The 16,826-nt window shown below is 40.2% G+C and overlaps 1 protein-coding gene across 1 annotated transcript; it reads right to left on the minus strand.

The window, feature by feature from the left end:
• Positions 1-9,550: 9,550 nt before the first annotated feature.
• On the minus strand, positions 9,551-16,673 carry LOC118242140 (C-C chemokine receptor type 7-like). Its single transcript, XM_035530752.1, has 3 exons — positions 16,595-16,673; positions 11,475-11,545; positions 9,551-10,791 (listed from the first exon to the last, which is right to left on the minus strand). Exons 2-3 carry the CDS (start codon positions 11,539-11,541, stop codon positions 9,551-9,553), a joined length of 1,308 nt encoding a protein of 435 aa, XP_035386645.1. The 5' UTR covers positions 11,542-11,545; positions 16,595-16,673.
• Positions 16,674-16,826: the final 153 nt, after the last annotated feature.

The following is a 16,826-nucleotide window of genomic DNA, read 5'->3' on the forward strand; positions in this document are numbered from 1 at the left end:
CATGCATAGACACACACATCACTGGTAAAGACTAGAGATGAGAGAGAATAAATATTCTTCACAAACTAAAGTTTAGGTCTACCTGTGCCTGACTAGCACAATCTGTAATGGTGACCAATGTAAAAAAAAACAAGGCTTGAGTTCTGATACTGAAACGAAGACAGACATATAACAAAAGACAATATCCTCAGTGTGCTAGCTGGAGTAATTGGTACATAGCACATTATGTTTTGGGAATTTATATAGAGATTTGTTTATACTCCTTTGTATTCGTTTGATGAGACTGTCCACTACTCACCAGAACAAGGCTGAATCTTAACTCTTGCTCTTCCAAGATAATATTATCTCTGCTTTATGTGGTAGCAAAATTTTTGTGACTTGTTAGTCCCTCAAAAATTATATCCTGAATTCTTCTCATTTAGTCTGTATCACTGAACACGACCCTTACTGCTGGTCTAGTGGTACGGCCCGCTGCGTGCAGTGGAAATTCACGTTGTCTCACGTTGTAGCCACACCTACGTTGTTTAACACACATCTGCACCTAGTTAGTCTCATTATGTCTGTATGTATTTAAACCACTGTTGTTGTGAATATCATTGTTCATGTTAGCGGCGTTTGTATTCATTTTCATTGTTTATGTTATATGTGAGTGCCATTAGCTTTTGTAAGTTAATAAATGTCTGTCTCCGTCGAGGGAGTCTGTACGGCCTGCTCCTTGCCCTGCGGCACCCAGGCTGTTACAGTCTGCCGTTGGACAATGAAGGAATGAAGTTGCAAATAAATTATTTAAAAGAATACACCAGGCTAGCAGAGATCCAGGAATTGGAAAAATCATGAGAGGAGAGAGACAGAGAGACACTTAAATTAATTAGAAATAGCTCACCAGTGGAAGCACACTACAGCCATCCTATGTCCAGTTCAGCAAATAGCAATTCCTACTGCAGAAGACAGGACAGAGCAAGAAGAGGCTGGGAATGTCAGTTCAGATAGCAAGATCCTCTGCTGGGTCCTCTGTTGGGCCATTATGGGTCTACACATAAATCCTCCTGACTACCAGCAGTTCAGTTTTGTCCTCTCTAGAGTACATATTTAGACTTAAATATCTCCCACAGCAAACATACTAAAGCACTAACTCCTTTTGTTCTTTAAAGAGGACATTTAGAACTTTTAAATAATACCAATGTTATGGGGGTGGGGTTTTGGCAACTTCCGCTTACTTTTTAAAGAATATGGCATCCATCAGCACAAGCTGCTTTTATGGAAAGAAGAAAAGTAAGTGCTTATTAATTATCATTGACCAAATTCTGTCTTGAAATGTTGTTTTATATGAATCTCCTAAGAACACTTTAAACCATTTTCTAAAGTAATATAACAATATGTTATGATGATAGGAGAGTGTTTAAAAAATGTCCTCCACAGTGGACATTTGTACTTATTACCTACATTTTGTTCTCTGTATTTTCAACTGCGAAGGAGGGGATTCATTGTCAGAGGCAGAGAGAGTGTTACTGCTAATTGTTGATGAAAACTCAGATATTGAGTTGTCTGATGTGGAAGATCAAGATGCAGTTTTTGAGGCAGAGGCAGAGGACTCAGAGAGCTCAGAGGATGAAACTAAGATAGGGCAAACAGAGGCAGAAAAGTCAGAGCAAGCAAAACCATCCACATCCAGTCTCCGTACACTCTGGGGCAAGACTACAATGTACACATTTACTTTGTATTTTCAAGATAATATACACTGCCTGGCCAAAAAAAAGTTTACACACTCTGATATTTCGTTGGACCGCCTTTAGCTTTGATTATGGCACACATTCGCTGTGGCATCATTTCCACAAGCTTCTGCAATGTCACAACATTTATTTCTGTCCAGAGATGCAATAATCTTGTATTGATCTTGTATTGATGATGGGAGATTTGGACCACTGCACAAAGTCTTCTCCAGCACATCCCAAAGATTCTCAATAGGGTTGAGGTCTGAACTCTGTGGTGGCCAATCCATCTGTGAAAATGATGTTTCATGCTCCCTGAACCACTCTTTCACAATTTGAGCCCAGTGAATCCTGGCATTGTCATCTTGGAATATGCTCGTGCCATCAGGGAAGAAAAAATCCATTGATGGAATAGTCTGTTCATTCAGTATATTCAGGTAGTCAGCTGACCTCATTCTTTGGGCACATAATGTTGCTGAACCTAGACCTGACCAACTGCAGCAACCCCAGATCATAGCACTGCCTCCACAGGCTTGACATGAGACATGATGGGTACATAGCACTTCAGTTGCCTCTCTTCTTAACCTGATGTGCCCATCACTCTGGAACAGGGTAAATCTGGACTCATCAGACCACATGACCTTCATCCATTGCTCCAGAGTCCAATCTTTATGCTCCCTAGCAAATTGAAGCCATTTTTGCTGGTTAGCCTAACTGACAAGTTGTTTTCTTAAAGCTACACAGCTGTTTAGTCACAATCCCTTGAGTTCCATTCGCATTGTGCGTGTGGAAATGCTCTTACTTTCACTATTAAACATATCCCTGAGTTCTACTGTTTTTCTACGATTTGATTTCACCACACGTTTAAGTGATCGCCGATCACGATCATTCAAGATTTTTTTCTGACCACATTCCTTCCTTGAAGATGATGTTTCCCCAATGTCCTTCCACTTTTTAATAATGCATTGGACAGTTCTTAACCTGATTTTAGTAGTTTCAGCAATCTCCTTAGATGTTTTCTCTGCTTGATAATTTGACCCTTCTGAAACAGATTAACATCTTTTCCACAACTACAGGATGTCTTTCAACATGGTTGTTTAACAAATGAGAAGCTACTCACTGCCTCAGTTAGAGATAAATAACTTGTTGCCAGCTGAAACATAGTCACCCATGCAGTTATTATCCAATGTGAGGCTCTTACCCATTTGCATAGTTAAATCCAGGTGGTGACCTTTTTCTTTTGGCCAGGCAGTGTATTACCATTTACATATATACATAGAGATATTTACTTACATTTTTTTTTCACAAAAATGATTTATTCTGATAATTCATTGTAACAATAATTGAGACTAATATTCTTTTTCTACGTTTATTATTTTCCTAAGATTCAACCCTCAACTGGAAAATTTTCTCATTATTCAGAGTAATGATGCCATAACATGCCAGAATTGGACCCCAATTAATTATTTTCATCAGTACATTGATGACTCTGTGTTTGAAGAAATGGCTGTGTGTCCTTGTGTCTGGAGCAGCACTAAACACCACTTCTGAAGAGTTGAAAACATTCTTTGGCAGTTCTGTCTACATGGCCTGTCTAGTTTATCCAAATATACAGATGTATTTGGCCTCAAACACCAGAGTTCAAGTAGTGGCAGAATCCATGATCAAAAATCAATTCTATAAACTAAGAAATTCCATTAAGATTGTCAATGACCTTGATATTTCAGATGAGGACAAAAGCAGAGACCTTGTGGAAAGTCAGGCCCCTTCTGAACAAAGTGAGGTAAGGATGTCTAAATCAGCTTACAACAGGAAAATTGTCCATTGATGAGCAAATTATTCCATTTATTGGTCGCTGCCCAATTCACCAGTATGTACCGGGCAAACCATACCCGACTGGATTGAAGGTGTTTGTCTTGGCCACACCAAGTGGTATGGTCTTAGATTTTGTGGTTTACCCAGGTAAGACCACCTTCAGAGTCACAGAGGGATTGGGCATTGGAGAACAAGCTGTCCTTCATTTGGCAGAGACTGTTCCCAGAGGAACCCACCTGTTTTTTGACAGGTTCGTTACAGCTGTCAATCTCCTGCACACCATGATGGAGAAAGGCTTGGAAGGTACAGGAACTCTCATGAAGAACAGAATTCCAAAGGAGTGCAACATTATAGGGGATCAGGCTATCAAAAAGAATGGAAGAGGGGTATCTGAGATGGTGGTCAGGTAAGATCCTGAACTTTGTGTCATCAAGTGGTTTGACAACAAACCAGTGGTCATGGCATCCTCTGCCTATCTCATTGAGCCACAGGACACATGAAATAGATGTTAATTAATGTTATTTAAGAAAGAGAAAAGGTATGTCCAGGTGTCAAGACCAGTGGCAATTGCTGAGTATAAAAAAAAACATGGGTGGTGTGGACATGGACGACAGGATGCTAAGTTTCTATAGGATGGCCACTCGCACTCGGAAATGAACAGTGCGTACAATTTTCCACTTTTTTTTCACTTTTTTTTTTATTTGGCAGTCACCAATGCATGGCTTCAGTATAAGACTGACTGCCAAGTTCTGGGAAAGAAACCACTGAGATTCCTTGAATTCAAATTGCTCCTTGGTGAGCAGATGATTACTCAGGTCCAAGTAGGAATCTCCAGTGAGAGTGAAGATGACTACACTCCCCCACATCAAAAGTGGAAACCTCAGCCAAATGCAGCTCGGAGACACTATGGGGCCATCCATCTCCCACAGATGGTGGATGAAACACAGGCATCAAGGTGTCGCAGGTCTGGTTGCAACAAGCAAAACGTATGTGATGTGTACAAAGTGCAAGATCTTCCTCTGTGTTTCAAAGAAAGGGAATTGCTTTTTGAAATATCATACTCCATAAACATAAGTCCATAACATCAAAATACAAACACTAGACATACACTAGAAAAGTTACATATAGATTGGTAGTTGGTAGTTTTCATCATAAACCGACAGGGAGCAAGACAAAAAGCAAAAACAGGGAGAACAAGTAAAATGATAAAAACTTCTAAAATCAGGTAAGTACAAAGGAATGGTTTAGAAAGTCTGGGAAAATGCTGAGCAAGACTTCGCAATAATCAGCAGACACAAGTAAGTTTAATTGTACAAAGACATTAAGGGAAACGACACAGGTGACACTAATTAACTTTTTTTTTTTTACTTAAGTTTAAGATTCTGCAAGTGACTCGTGTATAATGATTATGTCTGAGTGCAAATCACTTAACGACATCTGCTGTGATCAGAGAGCAGAGATATTTTTGGATCAGAATCACAGGATTCCTGATTAGGAAGCTGCAGTAATTTTCAGTTTTGCCACTATTTTGTGTTGGCTGATTTATCAGACACCTGCCTTGTTAACACAACAGAAGTATTTAAGAAACAGGTACGTGGTATATAGTCATTCAACATGCAAGTTGTTAATATACAACCCCCCCCCCCCCCCCATGTCTCAGATCATGTACTTACTAGCAAACAGCTTTGTTATTACTAGAGCATTTGCCTGTTGCTAATTAGGATTTTTCTTTCATGCAGTTCACAATATTAACCATGTGTTTCTCAAACATGTAGAGATAATGGAGAAAATAATTTGAGCAGAGAATTTGCAGAGAGGCGATTTATTAATATAATATTTTGATCCCAAATAGTTAATATCAGATTATTTAGCTAGATAACTAACTAACACACACCACCTTAGGCCTTCTTTAAAAAGCAAGGCCACCAGTACCAGGGCAGACCAGTTTATTAATACAATTTAAAAACCATAACTCAGCACCACCAAATAAATCTCTTGTGTTGTAAATGGTCATAAATCCAGTGTAATCTCATCAACCAATCAGCACTCACTAACAGAAATACTAACATTCTGCACCAAACCATTTTGCTGTAGAAAAAAAGTAAGTTTACAGGTAAATGTTTCTTCCTTCTTGTATTTTCTGTGTAATACATACTTCTACTTTCCAAAATTAAAGTGAGATCCTGGCAAAGTGGTGAGAAAATAATGAAATGGCTGTAATGTGGAGCAATCACAAGGAGGCATACGCTGAGAAGAGTGAGATTTATTAAGGGCAAATCCATATTCAGAGTCGTTAGTACGGTCCAGGGTCAGTGAGTCAACATGGAGAGTCCAGGAATACACAGTAGACAAAACACGCAAGGAGACAAAAAACAAGGAGACAAAAAACACGCAATAACAGAATAGGGCAACGGGCTACAAAACAAAACACAAACTACATGAACAGGCTAAGAATCATGAGCAGAGTAAACATGACAGGGCTTAATACATCCAACTACAGAGGACACAGAGGCATGCATAACAATAGCAGGCAGCACAAACACGATAGAGGCATGAAATTACAATACAGGAAGAGAAAACATGACAGGCATGGATTACAAAGACCAGCCAACTAACGGAAAGACACAGGCTTTAAATACATGGACTGATGAGGGCTTACAAGGAACAGGTGATAACTCGTGAAAACAGGGAAAACCAAAACAAGCACCAGAACAGGAACGGTAGGAGATGAAATTAAGGAACGCAGTCAAAACAAAGACATGAGCTAGGGTGCTAGGGAGGGCCAATCATGACAGCAAGCCCCAAGACTAGACACAGACAGGAACAACTGGGCAAGAAAAGGAGCAGGAATGGAAACTGGATGAGACACAGGAAAAAACAGGTGAGTAACATGAGCAGAACATAGGACACAACGAGGAGCAGGTACAGGAGCAGAAGAGACAGAGACCGGAGACACTACAGGAGCAGACAAGAAAACAGATGCAGAAACAGACAAACCGGGTCAACAGGAGCAGGCACAACAATCAGGAACAGACACAAACGCAGGAGCGGGAACAGGACACTGAATAGCAACAGACTGAGGGTGACACAGACTGGGCCAGGACAATGGGACAGGAACAAAAACACACAGGCACAGAAACACAGACACACAGATGGGCACAGAGACAGAAACAAAGGGAGACCAAGGAACTGGAATGGGCACAGAAACAGGCACAGGATCAGACACCACAACAGGGGCAAAAACTAAATCAGGCATATGTGAAGGCAAAAACAAGGAACAGACCCGGTAACAAGTAGAGTGGCATCTTTAACGCTGGGAACAGGAACTCACTGGGTGGCATCTTCAATGCTGGGAACACAAACTGGCAAAGTGGCTTGCGGTACAGCCACTGGTACAAGTGCGGTGACCCTGGAGGAAAACACAGACACAGAAGCAACTCGGCAGCTCCCAAGCCTCATGTGAGCTATAGGAAGCTTGCAGTTGAGAGCACACCAAGTATCATACCGAAGATTATCTGTACATTCACTCCACCTACTCACGTCTTGTGCTGCAGGTCGCTCCTTCCTGCAGCGTTGATAAAAACAGGCAGATAGTGTGTACCTGCGGTCTCATCACAAAAAACAGCTGAAAATGAAAGTACTTGCAGAGTTTTCTATGACTGACAATACGCCCTTATAGCTGCAGTGCCAGGGGATTTGCTGCCTCTGGCTTGGTGGTGCTGAGACGCAGCATACTGGGACTGTGGAAAAGGCTAGTGTTTTGTCCCATTTACCTGACACTTTTATCCAAAGCTACTTACAATTATGACTGAGTACAATTTGAGCCATTGAGGGTTAAGGGTCTTGCTCAGCAGCCCAACAGTGGGGGGCCGTGGTGGGGCTTTAACCAGCAACCTTCTGATTACAATTCAAGTACCTTAACCGCTGAACTACCACTGCCCTGAAGAGCATTAGCTAACAGAGGCCCTCTCTCTTTCTGCGTCCTTGGTAAACTGGTCTTTCTGTAATGTGGAGAGATCCTGAGGCAGACTCATACACTGAGAGGAGCGAGATTTATTAAGATGGTATAATGATGTGATTATGTAATGTGATTTCTTTCTTAAAATTATTTAATTATATGGTCCATATCCTACATTTTTCCTTGATTTTATATTCTTCCTTGATGTCCACTTACAATGTTTGTGTGGTTTTATGTTCCAGTCATAATTCATTTTCCAACTTCTCTTTCCAACCTTTTAAACAGGCCGTTTCTGCACCTTTAACTGAAATAGTAGATAAATGACCTCTGTTCACTGTGAATCCATCCTGGATCCCTGCCTGAGACATCATTTAAGAGTTCCACGGGCGGTGATCGCCACGGGCAGTCATCCCGCACTATGAACCCTGGACCAACACTTCCATCCTGAGCCCTACCCTAATGTGTTTCACCTGTCACACTCCTATCCTCAGCCCTGTTCTAATGTGTTTCACCTGTTCCTTGTTTCAAGCTCCTTTTAAGTAGCCCTTCCATTCCCTTGAACATTTTTTGTGGGGTGGGGGATGTGTGCCTGGCATTAAAAAAAGAGACTATTTAAGTTAAAATTAATTAAGTGATTAAAGATTGCAGCACACTGTATCTGTGGGAAACGGGCAATACTGAAAACCAGCCTGTTCAGGAGGGGGTTATATATGTCTATATCACGGTACGGCCCCTCTGCCCCCAAACATCTCCGTGCGTGTGTATGTATGTTCGTCAATGTGGCCATGGCCTCCTTGTGTCTCACACCTGCTCCTTATTGTGTCATTATCATATGTATAAAGGTCTGTCCTTTACGGTTTTCGCTTCTGTTAGTGTGCGTATCTGAATGTCAAATAAACGTGTGTTGGTGTTCCACGCTACTCGTCCCCGCATCCTCCTTAAAGCCTCCTCCTTACAGTCTAACCCTTAATTCAGAATTGCTTAACAGTAAGAATTTAAATCCTATTTTCAGTGTTATTTACTGTAATAGAGAACTGACTGTAAAGATTGCACACACAAACGAAGAGGATCCAATCGCAAGAGGTTTTATTTTTTAAATCAAACAGATCAGTGGGGTCAGGCAGGTATTCGTAGTCAGGTTGTTCTAAGGTCGATAACACGGGGGTGTCCAGGCATCAGGCAGGAGACGAGGTATGCTCGAATCTGGAATGCTCAGCATGAAACATAGAGTTGGCAATACGTTGCGACATGAATGCGAGGGAGGGGAGGTTAAGTAGGGGGGCAATGATGAGGAGAACGATGATCAGGTATGTACTCTGGTGAATCAGATCGGAGGTATGTACTAGTACTCTGGCGAATCAGATCGGAGGTGTGTACTAGAAGTAGGTGTGGCAGTGCAGGGCTGAGCGTGGTTCCCCTCATCAACAATGGTTTTCCAAATACAAACCAGACACACAAGAATCTCAGCTTTATAAACATTTCTTTAGGGAACTATTTCATAAGAGCTGCTGTCTTATTAAAATGAAGATTAAATAAATCTTTTTAATTTATAGCGCAGTAATTACAGTCAGCTCCAAAATGAATATTACTCCTGATAAAAATGAATTGAACTGCTGTACATCAGTTATTGAGTCACATATTAAAATTTCAAAAGTTTTTTTTTTTTTAGAAAAAGGTTTTGTACAGTATAATGGGAAAACAAATCAGACATTTGTTTTTAAAAGAGTCACTTAGAATGAAATTCCCAAAAGAAATATCTTCAAAAATTACAACCATTTCAGATGAATTTTACATTATGGGTATGACTTTTATGTGTGGCAAATTCACTGTGGTCTTGCTGTGGTCTCGCATCTTGATAATGTCAGGTGACTCATTTAAATCTTTTACACATTTAAATGAATCTAAATCAAGACAGAACATACAGTCAGGAAAGGTACAGTAAAAATGCACATATGCAAGAAGAAGGCATGCATAAATTCTGCCGAGGAAACACATTTGACAGTGAGGCAATTCATAAATCAACTGCAGGTGGTACTAATCTAAAATTTGCTGGCAGGTGTAGGCAGAATCATTGCTGTCCGCAGCTCATGAGCGCAGTGTCTTTGTATGGATTGGGGACAGAAAAGATCAAATTGGGCAGGCAAGATTCTTTGCTGTTATCCTGTGGCATGAGGGGTGAGGCGGTGACAGGTGGGCTTTTAGGGGGTCCGTGAACAGAGGAGACAGCTGTGAGAGTTGTGGGAGGAGGTGTGGTCATACCTCCAGACTCTGGATGTGGCACCAGATGTGAGAGATATGCACACATGCATCCCCTGTCCTGCAGCAACCTCAGCACATCATTACGGAAGCGCACGGCCACGAAGGCATAGAGCACAGGGTTGAGACAGCAACGCACGTATGCCAGGCTGCGGGTAACGTCCTCGCTCAGGTGGGCCCTGCCCCACTCGTCGCAAGTACTCATAGCTATAAACACTCGGAAAGACAGCACCAGGGTGTATGGCAGCTGGAAGAGCAGGAAGAGCAGCACCAATGCCAACATGAGACGCAGTGTCCTCTGTCTGCGCCAGCATTTGGCCTTACCCTGCAGGAGCACATGCCCGATGGCACCGTAAAACACCAGCATGGCCACGCAGGGCACACAGAAGCCCACAATCTTAGCCACATTTGCCAACTTCTTCACCCAGCCACTGTCGGCCTCCATCCAGATGTTCATGCTACAGCGTTGCGCCACGTTGCCAGCTTCCTGCTTCACAGAGGAGAAGATGAGCTCCGGCAGGCTCAGCAGCACTGAGGCGATCGCCACAGCAATGGCACACAGCCCACCGTAGCACAGCATGGCCGGCCGCAGCTTCTGTGCCGCCCGCGCGCGGACCACCACTAGGTAGCGGTCCGCACTGATGCACGCCAGCAGCAGCAGGCCGCTGTATGTGTTGATCGCGTGCACGCCATGGTTCAGCTTGCACAGACCCTCTCCAAAGAACCAGCCGCCAGCGAGGGCCTCACCTGTGCGTAGCGGCAGGGTCAGCAGGAGCAGCAAGTCGGACAGTGCTAGGTGGAAGAGGAAGACGTCGGTCATGCAGCGCAGACGCAGGCGGCGGTACTGGCCGAAAGTGGCAATGACCAGTCCGTTGCCGGTTACACCGAGGAAGAAGATGATGAAGAAAAGGGCAACCTGGATGGCCACATTGGTCACCTCCTGCTTATTGCTGGGTTCACACATCTCAATCAGATTCAGATCGTCCGTAGAATTTGAAATATACGTGTAATCACCAGAGAAGTCATCTGTCGTAATGAGCAAGGCCAGAAATCCTGTATCACAGTGATACATTTTTAGAATCACTTTAGGGCAGAGACAATGGTAGAGGAGGTATATATAATATACCCTTGACATCCTAAAATGATGACTAGCCCTGATGCTGCAGTGCTTGGAGGGCAACTAGGCAGAGGATAAGGACCATTGTACTGGGATGCTTAAGACTCCCAGCATGGTTCAGATAATCTGCTACTGGGAAACATGTACCATAAAGATGAATATGTATCTCAAATGTACAGATGGAGCCTAAACTGTTACAAAGACCAGGTATCAGTTATGTGCTGTGAATTGCAACACCTACAAGGAATATATGTGTCACATTTTGTGGAGGAGTGTATTAAGACAAATGAACATAATGTAATATGTTCCCTTAATATTTTTACTGTTTACTATTTACTGATTAAACTCCAATGGCAAATGTTAAATCATGTCATCGGGCATCGTGTTGTAACTATAATTCAGGGCATGCTTCAAATACTGTGCTACAGATTGTACACATAAAAGATTACACTGTTATTCTGCATGGTATGTATGAATATTGGGATAAATAAATAGCATACAAAAACAAGTAATGTTAAAAGTTTTACTTAAATGTGAAAAAAATAAGTAACTGATGATTAACTACTACTCCCTGCTGACCATAAACTGCCTAGACAGATGATGTCACTCTGTGTATCACCTGTGGAACTGTCATCATTGGGGAACTTGCCATCGGTATGGATCGTAGAGTTTCTGTAGCTTGTCATTGCTCTGCTTAGAGAAAGAAAGAGAGAATCAGATATGAATTAGTTACATGTGAAGTTCACAAGGTGATCTATGTCATGATGTGGAATGGTCCAAATTAGTGGACCTCCAGAGGGGTTTCCAGTACATTTTTAAATGTGGAACAGCATCATTCTTCCATCACATTCTCAGTAGGAAAGAAAACTCTCAAAGCATTCCAGGAGCCTTTAACTATATTGAAATAATGACAGTGTGCATCACAGCTAATGGGTAATATTGGGTAATACAAGTCCTCTCTACCTAATATTCCTCTCTACCTTTGTCAAAGCACCAGCTCTTCTGACATATATCTGAAGTGAGACAGTTGTCAAAGCTCTTCCAGGCTAGACGATCTTTTGATTATTGACGTACCCATGATGATCTAAGTTCAATAGCGGGGTACAAATTGGTGTAGGCTGAGAGGTATTGCCAATACACAATAAAAGCCCTTTCAAACTAAAAAACGTGGTATAGACTATAAATCCGATACATCCTTTCTTATTAGTCTTCTGTTTAAACTATTATACCTGAGATCTTGGCTAAAATGCTACCTGTAAAATCATGAGGCGTTGAAGATAGAGTAACTCATATCCAGTCTATCAAGACATTCTATGTAAACAAGAAAACTGGCAAAATGTGTCAGCGAGTGTAATAATGCTTACAGAGAATGTCAAAGTTCTCCCCATTTCTCCTTTGAGAAATGTGTTAAAACCATAGCTAGGAGCTGTTAAAAGTGTAGTCACGTTATTACTCAGCAGACTGCATCAGATACCCAATGACCATTTTTCAATATACATGTACAAAAGTACCATTCAGTTGTTTCAGTTGTGCCATCTGTGACATCTTAAGGCTTGAGTGTGGTAGAGTATCTTTATTGATGCTCACAAAACAAAGCAAAAGGCTCAAAAAACAAACAGTAATAAATCAAGCCCTTAGCAACCCTTTCAGCGTTTGGGTGGTTTATTTATTATTATGTGCAATGTAAAGCACTGGAGACATGTAACTGTGGACTGAAATACTGTGGGTTAAATGAAAGTGAAACAAGAAGTAGGTGTGCATGATAACAGGTAATAAACTAAATGATTGAGATTAGGGGGATTGGCTGCAAACTGGAGCAATGTGTATGCATGTGTGTGTGTGAGGGCATGTCTCTTTGGCTGGGCGCTGCCCAAGCCGTGAAACCATCTGTCCTTTGTAACTGTGGCTTGGATGGCGAAACTGTCCAACAAACTAATAAATATAGTTTAAAATAGGGAATATCATTTTGAAATTGTAAACATCATTTATTCTAGTAAGTTCTTCTTTGTTGGTTCACTTCAATTAACTATTTTAGAGGTAAGTGTATATAGTGTTAGGAGTCTTGCCCAAGGACTATTATTGGTATAGCATAGAGCACTTACCCAGAAGAGGTTCAAACCCAAAACCTCCATGAGAAAAGCAGTGTTTTCTAAGCCTTTGCAGGCAAGACCTGACAACCCATAAAATGTGTAAAAATACGTTACAGAATTTAGATTTGTGGACATACTTAGATAGGCTGTCACATAATAACACTGTTTATCCACTTAGAGCTCTGTGATCTGCCCAGATTACATACTGCTGTTTGCCTTGGTGCCAAGTTGGGTTGTTATCTACATATTCAATCTATGCCTGTATTCTTCAGTTATCTTTGTTCACATTCGTGGTACTTTTTTTTCATCTGGAACTGAATATATATATATATATATATATATATATATATATATATATATATATATATATATATATATATATATATATATATATATATAAGTATGTTCTATGATCTCAGTATCTGCATCTGTTCTGTGATGCAGTTCTGTTCTGTTCTGCATCTGTTCTGTGATGCAGATGTATCATACTACTAGAGTATACAAGAAGGTCTTATCTTTTCTTCTTTTTTCCAATCTCTCAATCTGCATGTCTGTAAAACTTCTTTTTAAAGGTGATTCGACCATTCAACTATATTTAAAACGGGTATTCAGTCTTACAGCGTTATTATGTCTAAAGCAAACGATACCACTATAGTATACAGATGTATAAAATAAAATGAAATAAAATAAAATAAAAAAGAAGTGTTGTAAGAATTAAAAACACTAATCCAAAAAAAATGGTGGTAACACTCACCACGGTTAATCGTTATCGTGATTCTTAGACATGTTTTGCGGTTTACAATTACACGAAAATAGACATAACATGGAACTCTTTGAACACTCTTGGTAAGAAGGTTTATTCATAAGGAGACACATCGCGTGCCACCGCTCCGTTGCTTTAAATGAAGTGTCCAGTGAGATGACTTATAGCTTCAGAAATCAGTCATCATTGCGTGCGACAGAACTTTAAGAACAGTTTCACGTCTAACAGTGTTATTTTTGTTGAGAAATACACCAACCATACTACGTCATCTCCTTTGGATATTTGCATTCCCTTGGAGTGTACAGAGGCTAATACACCGCCGACGGGACCACATCTGTAGCGAGAAAGGTACGAATTTAGATTGCTTAGATTGCGGATGTTGGAAATTAAAGCTGCTTTCCATTATATTCTTAAACTTTGCCAAAATATGATTGCGAGGTATTGAGCAGTTAAATTATTAACTTAAACGAGTTAGAGTAGAGAGGCTTTCAGATTGGATGCTATCCCACGTAGTAGGCTAGATAATCAAAAACATATCGCATCTATGAGAACAAACACACTAGTTTATAGCAAATCGGATTTTTACTGTTGGAATCTGTTATATTTGATTTTAATATGCCGAACAATACAATACCATTTTTAAAGACTAACTCGATAGCAAACCTGCAAAAGTAAACTGCTTTACTGACAGCGGTGGCGTTACTACCAGCATCAAATACAGCCAAACTGCTTAGAAGGTGCTCACGTAGGTATGAATGCGCATAAACTACTGGAATAATGCCTCAGACTACTAATTTACATTCCATTCTATTCTATTCTATTAATATAAATTTCATATTATATTATATTGTATTAAAATAGACCTCTAAACAAATAAATTACTCAGATCAAAGGAAGTTAATACAGGCTTTGTAACGTGTGTGGCCCGAGTGCCGAAGGGTGAGGTACAGGACGCACAGGCTCCAGCGACGAGGACGAACATTTATTGTTACATGAAGACAGCGGTAACACAGGAAATGAACATAAACACGAAACCGTGAACATTACAAAAGCGAGAGACTTATAGGTTTAGACTACATACATGTATTTAGTTCTTAGGTGGTTGGTTTGCCTGTTTTTTTTTTTTCCTTTGTACGGTTAAACAGTCACGACATGTTAACATTTTAAGTCTCCTGGAAAGATTAGTTGTTGTATATAACATTAAATAAATAAAGCACCATTTGCTGAAATAAGTGTCTGGGTAAAACCCAAACACATACCAATACCAGACTTATTCTTCAAATGTGTGCTTTGGATTTTGTCAGGTGATTAATTCCATAAAATGTCTTTATTATTATTGTTATTATCATTATTATTATTATCCCATTAATATCGTTGTTGTTTGTTTCTTTCTTTGTTTGCTTGCTTGCTTATTTACGGGGTTTTCTTTTAGTACCCAAAACACCTGAAGCGCAAAATAAAATATGCTTTTATTTATGAGCACAAGGTTTATGACCACAGACTTTTTGAGCACACAGTAATAAATTACATTGTAGATTCAGTTATAATTTAATTAATTGAACTGAAAATGAGAATGATCAACTTTCCTAAGAGTAAAATGTTAATCAGCAGTAATCGAGCCACGTATACAGTGCTTGAAGGGGGCCGGTACTCACGGATACGCAGTACCAGCACTTCTACATTTTGTTCGTTCGCGTACCGTGACCTTTCGTTGCGTTTCGGCACTTTTCACCAACTGCCCGTACTCTTCTCTGCCCCCGCCATATCAGGAATATAAAAACTAATTACCCAGGCAGCACTACGTGCGGATCACCTGTTCCCGTTCTCTAAGACTCTAAGGCTAAATAACGATGGCTCCAAAAGTGCACAAAGACAAAGCGTAGGTCACACAACAGAGCTTCAACTAGATCCAGAACTAAATGCAGGCCCAGGAGCAGCAAGCTAGCTTTAACGTCACTTCTAGCAGTGAGGAACCTGTTTGTGTAGCATCCGCAGAAACAACTGCCTGGAACTACCGACGATAACAAATAAAGATGAATGGCTCGATTGCTGGTCAAAGGATCAAATTTATTTTTCTGTGCTCGCTAATTTGAATTTACATTTATGATTTCATTTTAAATTTACATTTACATTCGACAAGCAAACCATTGACAGCTAAGCTTGGAGGAGGAGATTCAGTTTCATTATATTGGACTGTAATGTACTATTATTACTCAGTAATGTTACAACATGCATATCTAGTGCTGTTACACTAGTGCTGTTACACTAAATATTAAACATTATCTTAACCATAAACATTCACAGTCACCGAACGAATATTTACAGTCGCCGTTATGTCCATTGATTCGTGTCTGTGATTTGTGTGATTTTTTCATCTATTCTGTCGCATTAGTTTTCGACACTAATGCAACTTTGCTTAATTTATCAGTTTCTTTATGAGTTGAAGCACATGCACCTGCATGCACCATTGAATGGTTTTCAATATAGGTCATTAATAATCAAACATTAATCAATAAAGCTCTGCTACTATCTAGACTTTGTACACCTTTTTGCATATATTTTAAACAAACGACTAAAATTGTATCCATGGAATCTGTCCACAGAAACACAAGTTGCTGGTCAAAGCATTTATTTTTCAGATTACACGTTGTGCTATATAGTTATGTTTACCTAACATTTAAGTTTGCTGCCAACATGCAGTCAATAAAATATACATCATGTTTACTGTGAATGTGTACAAAAACGTTCATTACTTTTCAGACAATTTAGTAATAGATAGTTTTATATAAAATATTACATACATGCATGTTTACATATAATATTATTTATCATATTTCATATATAATATTACCTAAAACAGTTTCTTGGGAGACTGGTGTGACTCACCTCTGTGTACAGTAGTTGGTAGATTTTTGCAGTAGCAGTGCCAAGGTTATTCAGTGCATGCGCTGTTTTTGATTGTCTGGCCTCTCTACCCGAAATGTACATAAGATATATGTGGCATGCTGTTTTTCTCATCCTATCACAGCTGGCCTAGCATGAAACCAAAATCAAAAACACCCTGACCACAAGCTGATTTAAACATGAGAAGCAGCTTCTTTTTGCAAGGGTGTTGTTT

Source organism: Electrophorus electricus, chromosome 10 (genome assembly GCF_013358815.1).
Source record: "Electrophorus electricus isolate fEleEle1 chromosome 10, fEleEle1.pri, whole genome shotgun sequence".
Lineage (NCBI taxonomy): Eukaryota > Metazoa > Chordata > Actinopteri > Gymnotiformes > Gymnotidae > Electrophorus > Electrophorus electricus.